At 51.5% G+C, this 12,294-nt stretch overlaps 1 protein-coding gene across 1 annotated transcript in view; it reads left to right on the top strand.

Annotated features, from left to right (window-relative positions):
• The first annotated feature begins 6,367 nt into the window (after positions 1–6,367).
• Positions 6,368–12,294, top strand: part of LTBP2 (latent transforming growth factor beta binding protein 2) — a 123,390-nt gene continuing 117,463 nt past the window's right edge. Inside the window, exon 1 of the mRNA XM_067533334.1 lies at positions 6,368–6,891. Within this exon, the coding sequence (XP_067389435.1) occupies positions 6,368–6,891 (524 nt within the window). The remainder of the gene's footprint in view (positions 6,892–12,294) is intronic.

Genomic DNA, 12,294 nt, shown 5'->3' on the forward strand with positions numbered 1-12,294 from the left:
TGTTCCATGGTAAAGTCAAGGGGCTGGAATTCTATATTGGAGGCTTTTCTGGATGCTTTATTGCGTCCCAAAGCTGTCCTGTGCTGCCTGGTGATGCCCTTTTTGCATGGTCCTGTCCAATTGGCTCTCGGACCTTCTTAATTTTGTATTTTTTCGTGATTGCCTTTTCCCTGGCCAGCTGCCCTGAGGTTGCATCTCCTGTCTGTGTGAGATATCCCTTCTCTCAATGGCCCATAACATCCTGAATGCCTCTAATGGTGTATGTTACCTACCCCAGCCTAAAGAAAGCTGAGGCTGAAGGTCTGAGCATCTCCATTTTCAGAAAAATAAAAACCTTGCAACACATGCGTCAAAAGGCTGATTCCACTCCCCACCAATGGTGCCAGTTTGGGTGGTTCCACCGGGGGAGTGCAGGCTGTGACTCAGGGCTGCCTTGTGCCTTGTCCGGTCCTGTACATAGTGAAACATTCCCTCTTTCCTCATAGCAGCTAGCTCCTGAATCTGTGGAATGCATCCCATCTGCAGCGTGTTACGGATGTGCTCAACAATGGAGGAGAAATGAAATGTGGGTTCTGAACCTTTCTGTAGAGAAAGAAAAGGAGATAATTAATCTAAGGCACATGGGCTAGGAGCCACATCTGGGGGCCAGCTGTCCCTAGGAGTGTGAATCCCAGGTGCTATAGCTTTTAGAGTAAAATTACAAGGGTGATGTGATCACAAAGGGCAAGAATGCAGTGAAATATATAAACCCTGTATGTCTGAGTCCAGGGCCAAAGGGACCCCTGGCCTCCATCATCTCTGCCCTGAAGGGCCTGCCTCTCGCAGGCCCTAGGGCTAAAAGGGAATTGATTCTTCATGCTATTCCCTCCAGGGCTAATTGAAGTTCAGGACTGGACCTTGCCCTCCTCAGCTGGGAGGAGAATCCAGTCTCCTTGTTCTTCCTGTCTTGAGTTCCTCAACACTTTATGTACCCGCTTCACTCTGTTCTAGCAATGGGCCTAACTCTGCTCCTTGAGGAACCCCCTCTCCTGTGGGAAGAGGAGAATTGCAGCTACACTGTGCTCCATCTGTCCCTATGCTGCTCTGCAGAGCACGCTCCTCCAGTAGTGTCTCCATGGTTAGTCTCGTCCTCTGCCTCTTGGCGCACACAGCTGGGACTTCAAAAGTGTGTGCTTTGGTGGGGTGTCTAGTTAGGTCAGCCTTTGTCAGACACTGCCTCTAGCTGTTGACCTCTGAAGCTAAACTGATGCCAAGCCCTGCTGCATAAGGGTTTGTCTACATGGGAAGTTAAGCCAAATAACTAAAGGTGTGAATTTAAAGTGCAAAAGTGAATTAAACTAAAGTGACCTAAGGCTGCTTTACATCTGTATGACAGCATCCACACGGGGGTTTAATGTGTTTTATTTAACACACTGAGTTCACATCGTTCGTTAATTCGGCTTAAGTTCCTATGTAGAAAAGCCCTCTGTTGCCAGCAGCAAATGGCCAGACTACAGTCGCCAGAGATTTGTCTGTCAAATTCAGGGTTGTTGGCTTGCTTTCTCGTCATCACTCCACTGCTAATCTCTCTTCTCGGGCAAGGGTTTGATGTTGTAGGCGCATAGCTCTGAATTGTCCAAGCTCTGCTGTCTGGGTGAGTTCCTAAGAACTGAGCTATTTCATGTCTGTCTGCACTCAAATCCAACTCCTGTTGCAATTCCCCACGGACTCTGCACTTCCCCATTGCTGACAGAAAGGACAAATAGGAAATGAGTCACTGCAGCGAGAGAAGTGCCAGTGTCTAGCGGGCAGCACACAGAGCCCTGCGTTGAATGTTAGCCGGCACTGGTGGCGTGGGCTGAAACAATTCTACCTCCTTGACCCACACCTACCAACCGACTCAGCTCTAATCAAGGCTTCCAGTGTATGCATAGCACTTGTGCTGGAGGGGTGTAAAGAGGAAGCGCTTGCCTGAACAAAATGGCAATAACAAGCCAGGGGGCCCAGCCTCATGCTCCCAAGCACCGCCTACACTAGCCTAGTGGGCACACAAGCACCCCTACAGTAAGGAAGCAGGAGTGCACAGCTTCTTGTCCCATACTCATGGGCAACTCAGATAGCCACGCACCTCCCCATTTCTGCTGTGGAGCATTCCTACAATAACAAGCTAGTGTTTGCACATTTAATGATGGAAAGGGTTTGATGTTCAACTCCTGAAGGGTTATTGTAAACAGGGAGTAAAAATGATTTTAAAAGTTATGCAAACTCCCTGGGCTTGGCTCCATGGGGGCCTGAGGCAGAGGTGGAGGCAGCAGCCGCCTGTGTGAGGTGTAGGAGGGACAGGACCATTAATTGCTTCAGTTGTTTTATTCTTCTCTCTCCTTCACCTTGTCAGATCTTGTCAGACCTTGATAACCCCCCCCCCCTTCCCCAAACTCTCCCTGGCCCATTGATGGCTGTTGGCCACCTAGCCTCTGGGCTGGTGTTGGCACCCAGAGAGGTTTAATCAGTTGGATAAAGAGCAAATGTATTATTTGTTCCAAATGGGAGCAGTGGCGGCAGTGCCTCCTGTGCTGGCGCCCTAATGTAGCAGGAGCTAGACGAACACCTGCAATTGTTTCAGCAGAATCTAGTTTTCAGCAAAGCTTTGGGCTCCGGTGCCTTGTTTTCCAAGTCTTGTTTATGGCACTGATAATTCTTTAGTGTCAGGTTTAGGCACCAAATGTTTTTTCCACTGCTGCTTAAGAGAGTAATTAGGTGAAGACAGAGAGGACATTCTCCCTCAGAACAAAGAAACCAGCAATGGTTTTTATCAGGCTGTGCTCTGGATCCAGTAGCTACATGCATGCTATCACAAACTGCTTCCTGGGCAGAGACTCAGCTACAGAGAGGGAGGGGTTGATTGTGCATTGGAAAATCCCAAAGCACCCCTTGGATTTCTTCGACAAACTGCTTCAGTGATGAACCAACCACCACCAGGATCAAATGCCAGTCCTGCCAGCTCCCTTCGCTCCTCCCAGACTTGGGTAGACACAGGTACGTGCTGTAATTTCAGCTGCAAAAGCAGCTCACTTTTATAGTCTCTCTCCCTGGTAGCTTGGGCCAAAAGAAAAGAGTAGCTCCTATGGACTCCAGCTTAGCCCATGTGTTTCCATTGCCAGCTCATTAACCCTATAGTGGCTGGATGACAATATAATATCCTGCATAGAGCACTCTCGCTTTCTCTGGCCTAGCTTTAAGATGAGGTTTGAGGATAGGATGTGACTCAAGTACCTGTAGAGAGGGGGAGGGGAGTAGAGAGAGAGCCCCAGCTAGAGAGAGCAGCACAAGTGAGCAAGTGGTTTTCCTCCCTTCTTTGTCTGGCCCATCCTCACCTGCCCACACCATAGAGAGCAGCAGGGAAGGGGCAGGAAGGAGACTAAGTGCAGGGAAGTGGTAGGAGCAGACAGCAGGACGGGGCTAGGAAGGCAGTGGGGGAGGGAGGTTTGAGAGCAGGAAGGTAAGTTAGAGAGAGTCAGGCATTAGAATTGGCTGTGGAGCTGGGTGGGAAGTCAGGGTGGGTGATGCAGGGGCTTGGTGTGGGGGTAACCTGGTCCCACTTCCTGGCCCAAGGGAGCTAGTAATTAGCTTTACCTGCATAGGAGGAGATGGAAAGTTCAAGGACTCGGATGACTTTGAAGCATCTGGCTTTAGGAACAAACTTCTGGCCCTAATTGAGGAGCTCTGAGAGCGCAAAGCATGGGGAGGGCAGTGCTTAAAGTGCTGTGGGGCAGGAGGGAAGGGGGTCTATTAGTCTGTACAGCAATGAAAGTGATATCACATCGGCCTGTCCCTCTGCCTCCTCCAGCCCTCCCTCAATTCTGCCCCCACATCTGTTCCCCTCCCAGCCCCATCTTTGCTCCTCGTGCAGCTCCAGTGGTTCTTCACACTCCTTTCTGCAGCTGCTGCAGTGAGGGAGAGGGGAGGAGCCGTCCCTCTTGCTGTTGCTCACCGTAGGGGAGGGAGGAGCAGGGCTGCCCTGAGCTATGGGTGTTTTGGCAGGGCTGAAATGTGGCCCTGCAGAGACCAGGCTCAGCTGTAGAAATGCCACTTGTTGGGTTTGCTACCCCTTTGCACTGGGCCCACCTAAGCCCTACCTGGGGTGGCCCTTAGTGCAGGGGTTGAGACAACCACGGGCTCTGCAGTGAGAACAAAGCGCTTACATTGGAAGCAGGGAAGGAGACAGCTGGGACTTCGGCTTCCATCAGGAGGCACCCAGGAGAGCAAGTGGCGGTATTAAGAGCTGCCCCCGTATCCTGCAGGGTGCGGGCAGCATGGGGAGCGGGTGGAAGGAGAGGTTCCCTGCTCACCTGTAAAGAGCTGAGACCCTGAAGCCAGTCCATCAGGAAGCAGATGGAGCTGGGTGAGATGAGAGGCAGCCCCCTGCTGCTAAGACACAGGGAAGGAGGGTGCTGGGAGGACAGGAATGGGTGAATGAGAAGGGGCCATGTGAGGTGAGCTCTCGTGGGGGGAGAGGGCCTAGTGTTGAAAGGGGGAATGGTCTGGGTGCAGCTCCCCTGGATCTGCCAGTTGTGCAGAGGTCACAGACCTGCCAGGCCATCAGAAGAAGGTGTATATTCAGGGCAGGGTGAGTCAGACTCCGGTGTGGGATGACAGTAGCTAGTCCTGGAGTCCAGTGGGGGTAGTTTTTCCCCCTGGTGAGTCACAGAGGAACAAAGTGGATATACAGGTGCTCAGGTGACCAGCTGGGATTTGGTCAGATACTGACCACCCTGGAGCTGCAGTGAAGTCTCACTCAGCTATTCTAACTGGCAAACACACCGAGCAGGGCCCACCCAGGGGCATGTACCAACCAACTTCCCTTTCCTCTTGGGCACATGCCACTTTCCCCCTTGCCCTTCTAGACCCCAGTATGCATTTATCAAACTTGTGCCCATGAATGAGGGGAGAAATCAGACCATCACTGGTATTGTGTGCTGCTGGAGCCTCTTCCACCCCTGCATTGCCAGACAAGGGAGTTCAGCTTCAAACCCTGCTGGGAGGAAAGTCTGTACTTGTCTCATTTCAGAGATGGCCACAGTGAGCGCAGGAGAGCGGGCGGCGAGGATGCCAGTCGGTTGGTAGAGCGGAGATCAGGATTCTTGGCTCTGTGCTTTCCCACTAGACCAGTCCCATCTCTTGGCACTGGGGTGGTCTTTTCCATCACTGTCTAAAACACCAACTCTTCACATTGGAGGCAGACAGGGAGACTTGTGCTGCTCTCCTCCATCCTGCCTGGGTCTCTGCCTGGCCTCGTCTCCTGGGTCTTGTAGCGGAAGGACCTAGAACTTTGGATTGGCCCTTTTCAGGCATGGAGCCATGGATGTGAATGGATGAATACAATAAAGCACAGAGCTGGGACTTGGGGGATCCACTGTGTGACCCTGAGCAAGGCAAACTTCCCCTCTCTGGGCTTCAGGTTTGCTCTCTGGGAAATGGGACTAACAGCTCTCCTGCCTTCCTGGGGTATGCGGGCTAAATGTCAGTGTTCATACAGAAGATCCTAGCCCCTGTGGAACGGGGATGAAGGGCCCTGGCCTGGGGTATTTTCTGTCTCTGGGGCTGTGCTCCCCCATGTACCCCTGCCTGCCCCACCTTCACTGAACGCTTACAGCTGTTCTGAAATTCTAACACTTGCCGGGAGCCGGGGAAGCTGAGCCTCAGGCTTGTTCAGCAGCAGGGAGTGTTTGGCAGGCTGAACACAAGCTCTGTGAGCAGGCTGTGAAAGGGGCCTCCCCGGTTGCTCAGGGGTTAACGTTTCTCTGTTGTAGTTTGTTTCCCTTTGCCAAAGTGGGTGTTGCTGGAATGTCTCCTCTGGTAAGGAGGGGGCCGAGCCGTGTCCTCTGGAGAGGGGCGATGTCAGCATCAAAAAGACACGAGGGGGAGGTTTCCAAAAATAAAACCCTCCATCCCCTCCAGAGAGTCCAGACTCTGCCACTGCCAGAGGCAGGCGAGAAGGTGCTTGGAGCTGTCTGCAGAGAGCGCAAGCTCTGACAGCCGGGGGAGAGGGGACAAGGGGGAAGAGGAGGGACTGGGAGTTCTCCTTTCAGGGGTAGGAGGGACGGCTGCAGCGGCTCTGTGCAGCCCAGGCTGTTGGGCTTGCTGTTACCTTCGCCCCGGGCTCTCCTCCTCCTGCAGGCAGCAGGTACTGATTAAGTGCCCCCCCCAGTCCCCAGCACATGGCGAAGTGAAGGACTTGGAAAGCTATTTCAGGACTTGCTCAAGGAACTTTGCCTAGTCTCCCTCTCACAAACTCCCGTTGGACACTTTTGGCTTCATGGGGCTGTCAGCCCGACACTGAGTGCTCTCTGCTCCCTTCAGGACTGGCTTTTCCTCACAGGCAGGCACCATGAGAGGCTCCTGGGGGAGTTTTCTCCCTCTCACTTTAGCTCTTTTCCTGGGGCTTGTTGATTCTCAGAGAGACTTTGCTGGAAGATTTGATCTGAGTTCTTCGTTCAGACCCGAAGCTGGGAGCAGGGACACAACCCGGCTAAGGCTGCGGCACCAGGGCAGTAACATGGGTCCTACAGGCAAGGTGTACAGCCTGTTCCGGGTGCATAGCCCTCCATCTGCCTCGGAGCACCTTCCAGCAGCCTCTCACATGGATCACCCAGCCTTGACGAGGAGCCTGACAGGAGGAGACCACAGCGAGCAGCCTTCTGTTCCTCCAGACCACAAACTACCTGCTCCCCAGAGTGCCAGAGGCCAAACCAGCAACCCAAGGGCAGCTGCAGACTCTCCAGATGGGACCCTCATTCAGACCCCCGTGCAGAGGCAGAGGACGGACTCCTCACACCAGCGGCAAAGAAACGGGCTCAAAGCTCAGACAGTGCCCCGGGCAAAGGTGCAGAACGCCAGAGGCCGTCTCATGGGGTAAGTGCAGCCAAAGGGGTCCCAATGCAGGACAAGGTGCCTTACGTGACTCCTTCTACTGCACCAACATGGAAGGTCTGAGCTGGGAGCTATAGGGCCAGAAAGGTCCCATCTGCAGGGGACCTCAGTAAGTGGAGACTCCAGCCCCAAAGCTCCAGCCTCAGGAGGGACCTCTGCTGTTGGTCCCATATCCACTCTTCTTTCTTCACTAACCAAGCCATCTGTGCCCATTGGCACTGCACCTCTGCCGTCCCCAGCAGGCAGAGCTCAGATTATCGCTCCCTAAGTCACTTTCCAACTTTCTGTCCCATGTGCAGTAATAAGGGCCAGTCTATGTTCGGCTTCAGCTGTGCTGACCCTCGCCTGCCCCTGGCACACAGCCCAGGGCCCAAAGCAGCTTAGGAGGAGTCAGTTCTCTTATTTGCTGTAGTGATGTGTGTATGTCCCAGTCCCACACGTGCGGGTGGAGTTTGTGCTTCTGTCTCAATACACAGAGAGAGAGAGAGAGGGAGTGTGTGTGGCATGGCAGGGTTGCTGTGGGCCACACGACTGGTTTGCATTGCAGGCTGTGGTTTTGCTACCCTTCTCGCATGGGTGTTGTGTGTAGCCTCTCAGAGAGTGCAGGAGCTGGGGTGTTACAGTGCAGTGTGTGTCCGTGGGGTGGTGCAGTGGAGTGGGCTGCTGTGGCCCCTGCTTGGTTTTGGGGAATGTAGCCTGGTTGCCAGGGGCGCCGACTGCAGGTAATTGGTCTCTTGGCGCCTTGCACCTGGAATGGGCCCTTTGTGAGTTCTGCATGCAGCAGCTTCCAGCTTCGCACACCTCCTGCTGGCTCAGCTAGAGGACGCTTCTTATGAATTGCCTGGCAGAGCTGCCTCCAGTTCCAGTCCCTGTCATGGTAGTGTGGAGGCGGGGCGGAGGGCATGTGGTCTGCAGAAGAGCCCTAAGCCCCATGCTTCCTCTCCTGCCATTCCCCTTCCTACTCCCCTGCCCTGGATGCACCTCTCAGCTCGCTCTGCTGGTGCACTGCTGCCCTCTCAGCACAGTCGTGGGATGAGGGAAGAGAGGGCTGGCTGCAGGGCTGACTGCTCTAGTGCTCCTGATGTGAGCGTAGTGCAGGCTCACAGATACACTTCCAGCCCTGAACAAGGAGCTTTACTAGACTATGGAAAGCGGCCCTATCCTTAAACTTCCCTCTCCTCCTCACTGCAGAGCTTCTACCTAGCGCTTATCTCTGCCCCATCCCACCTGCTTCCCACAACAGATGTCAAGTAAAAACAAGGAGAGTTCTGTGGCACTTTAAAGACTAACAAATTTATTTATAGCAGGCATAAGCTTTCATGAAGTAAAGTAGCAGCTCACAGCCTTGCATCTCTTCCCCTCCTGCCCCCCATGGCTGTATAAACATATTTAACAATGATTAGCAGTTCACAACAAAGTACAGCTCCAGATGAGCCTCTGGTTTCCTCACGCATCCGGCTCTGCTCACCTGGTGGCCCTGAGGAGCGGGTTGTCCAGTAGATTCACTTGGATTATCAAATCCCAGTCACTCCATTCAGGATGCTTCTTAGCAGAATGTCCACTGCCACTAAGCAGGTGTGAGCATCGTTGCTTTTAGGGTCACATGGCAATTCACCTGGGCTTGGGGAGCGAGCTGGGGAGGCTGCCTGCCTCTTCTGGAATGAGTACCCCGATCAATGTCCACCATGTTCCACTGGCAACAGCCAATGTCCAGTTTTATCAGGACTGGGAGGCCTGGGTTAGCTTCCCAAGACCTCTTAGAAGCAGCATCTTTCATCCTCTAACCAGGATCATTTAGGATGAAGATTTACCTGTAAGTATTGTCCTGATCTGTCGACCAGACAGGCAGCTGAGTTTGGTTTACTCTAATGACTGATGTGGGGAAGCCATATCTCAGTAGAGCTAATAGGTAATTTTTTTTTGTAGCATTCTCTTAGCAATCTGAACTGCTCTCTTCACCAGTGTATTTGCTTGTGGGTGGGGAGGGCTGGAAGTAAAATCCTTGAAATCAACCCCCCACCCCAAAAGCTTGGAATGTGGAGCTGGTATGTTGTGGGTTATTGTCAGTGATTTTTTTCTTCCAGGTGCCAGGACAAGAAAAGTTGCCTTGTTAACTTTTCTCTGATCTGCTGATTTGTGGGGATCTGGTGAGGTGGAGAATTTTTGCCTAACTGGAATAGTCAGGGGTTACCAACATGTTTGTTTTCCTAAGACAAGCCTAGTGCTGTTCTTTTCCAAAGCCTATTGGGTGTAATGTTCTAGGTAGGAAAGGTTCTTTGAGTTGTGGCTTTCTAATCATTTCTACAAGACTCTTGTGATTCCATCTCATCTATCTTATTTTTGCCCTTGCTACATCTGCCATGTTTCTGCCCAGGAAATTGTGATTTTAAGAGGCTTTATTTGATGGTGTTTTCTTTTTCCTGCATGGACATGTATTCTTTTCTACCTGCACCATGCTTGCACCCTTTTCCTGCAGAGCGACTTGTATTTTCACGCAGATAAGTTGCACTAGCCATTTCAGAGTAGCTCAGACACTGACTATAATCGTTCTGAAAGTTCTGTGTTTAAAATCCCAGTTACTAGATAGTGTCTTATTTGTGTTTTCTTACTGATTCCCAGGTCGCAGTTCTCTGATCTTCCATACAGGGCCCTAATACAGGCCCACGACACTTTGGCTCCAGTGGAGACCTACCCTGAGATTTAAGTTCCATCTTGGGCAGACATATCTGTGCTAGATCGATCAGAGCTAAATATAGAAGTGTAGCTGCAGCAAGGTGAATAACAGGAAGGTCTAACTGCCCCAATTAAGTACCTAGGGTTTCAGTTGGGTGGTATTTGGGGTGGCTCACCCATCCTGCCACTTGTGCTGCCACAACTACACTGCTATATTTAGTGTGCTAGCATGTTCAGAGCTAGCACAGATATGTCTCCCTGATCTGGAAATGACCTCTCCAGCTCCACTGTAGACACAGCCTAATGCTGTGGCTCTGCACCCTTTGTCAGAAGCATCCCACTCCTCCGTTGCATTCGTTTTTGCAATAAAATGCTCATCCTCACACTTCCTGGGAGTGCTGTCTCATCCCTTTCCTCTGTGACAGCAGTGATTCATACATGTGTCTAGCTTCACTCCCTGTGGTAAAAGGGAATGCAGTGACATGTCCTAGGCCATGCTCTGTGTTCAGTGTAGCTGCAGAGTGAAAATTAGGGAAGGGCTCCTTCCACTCAGGCCATTGAGTGATGCCCACCGAAAGTCTTAGGGGTAGGGAGAGCTGAACGTTGCTATTGACTCAATCCAAGCCAGCAAGAGACAACTTCTGACACCATATTCTGCCTCAATAGCAAAGAATCACAGAAGCTGCTTTCTTCTAACACTGAACAAGGAGCTTTATTAAAATAAGGAAAACAGAATTATCCCAAAAGCTGCAGTTGCTCTGTCGAGCTTTGCCTAGGACCTTACCCAGCCCCTTCCTGACTGGTACCCATGCACATGCCATCTATCCTGCATCACAACATCCATGCCCATGTTCAAGTGGGGTGTGTTCAGTTTGATTTTTAAAATGTTTGTACGGTTTTTTTTTTATGGGCTTTTGGCAGGTTCCCACCCTGGGCCTTGGTGTCACAGAGTTGGGAGCCCCAAGCCATTGAAATGTCTCAGACGCACCTAAAGTGTAAATACGTCAGAGATCTGGGTGTGTCGCTAGCGAGAACTGGCCAGCTCCCAATGCAAGGCAGATGTGTTGCAGCGTGGCTGGGTGCTTTCTCATTGCACTAGCTGTTGAGTGTCCGTACAACTGCAGAGCCTGAACGCCTTACTCCCTTGGCTCTCCTCTCCCAACAGACAGCTGAGAACTCAAACCTACCCAGGCAGCTCCCATTATTAAAGCCGATGGGGTGCTCAATGCTTTCCAAAGGGAGAAGAGCATGTCCAGGAACCTCCCCTGGGGCTGTTGTGCTGTGAGCGCCTCCTTCCCCCCGCTCCTGGCAGCGGGAGTGGTACGTCAGTGGAAATTGGTTAGGACATGAACAGTGGAAATTAGCAATCCTGGCATACAAACTTGCACAGGCACGAGACTGGCACATTGCATGCGTCCCCTCATCAATGCTTGGGAGACACTCCCAACTTCTACCCTGACACAAGTTGCTCCCCACCTTCCTTATCAACATCACAGGACTCTCGTTGTCCCGCGCTCTGTTTGATGCAGTTTATGCCCATCCCGCCCCTGCCCACCACGGCTCTCTCCTCCTCCTCCTCTCGCAAACTTGACATAGAAAAGATAAGAGTGGGGGCACGAAGGTTTGCATGGCAAAGCTTTCAGAAGTGGGGAAGTACCCCCATTAGAGTTACATGGGCAACCTTAACGCTGCCCCTTACATGGCTGCCTCATTCCAATATGATCTTCAGTCACATAGTCATAAGCCTTTCCTGGAATAAACCACCACCACGTCATACAACTCCCCTACCATCTTAGAGCACTTGCAATATACAAGAAAGTGTTATTTAATCTTTGTTGTTCACACTGCTGTCTTTGTTCTAATGGGGCAGTCTACAGCACTGGTTTATTCAGACCGTGCATATGTTCTCTTTCCAGTATGTGTTTCTTAATAACGTCGTTAACATCCAACGGCTGCTCAGGAGCTGAGGCAGTTTATGATGCTAACTCAGCGGCATATTTTCAGTGGCGTGAAGCAGCTTTTCACTCTTACTCTGTTGTGTAAGAAGGGTTTATGGTGAACTGCTCATATAAAGTTGGATGTAATTCTCTGGCCTGTGCTATGCAGGAGGTCAAACCCTGGTGACTTAATGGTCCCTTCTGGCTTTAAATCTATGAATGACTTTAATGGAGCCTGTGTATTAGTAATACTCAGCTCAGTGCCCAGTACTGCAGGACGAGAAGTGGTTGTAAAAAATGTATTCTGTTGTATTTGGGAAAGCATGTGATCATGTAACGAAGCTGTGCACACCACTGACATCTACAAGTCCGTGATCTTATCATTGCTTCTCTTGTCCTCCTTCCCCCTAGTGTTCGTTACATATGCCTGTATCTGGTTTCAAATAAGACTGCAGAGTCTTCAGGGCTTGTGTGTGTGGAGGATGCAATGCAGTGGGGTCCTAATCCTGACTGAGGCCCCTGGGTGCTCCTGCAGTGCTAATAATTAATAATGAAGCCTGTATTGTATTAAGCCAAAGAGGCAGAGCTAAGATTGCACATTGAGCCGTGGCTGTGGCATTTCCTGATGTGTGGAGTGGTGGGGGCTTCACCACACAGACTGCGCAATTTCAAAGGTGTGCTCTCACTGTGGACCTGTGGGAAATTAACCTGCTGACTTTGGAGGTGAGGCTGTGACAGGCGCTCCAGAGAAACAAGACGAGGCTTCTGTCTCCCA

Source organism: Emydura macquarii, unplaced genomic scaffold, assembly GCF_026122565.2.
Source record: "Emydura macquarii macquarii isolate MOO-44397 ecotype Brisbane River unplaced genomic scaffold, CSIRO-AGI_Emac_v2 contig_374, whole genome shotgun sequence".
Taxonomy (NCBI): Eukaryota; Metazoa; Chordata; order Testudines; family Chelidae; genus Emydura; species Emydura macquarii.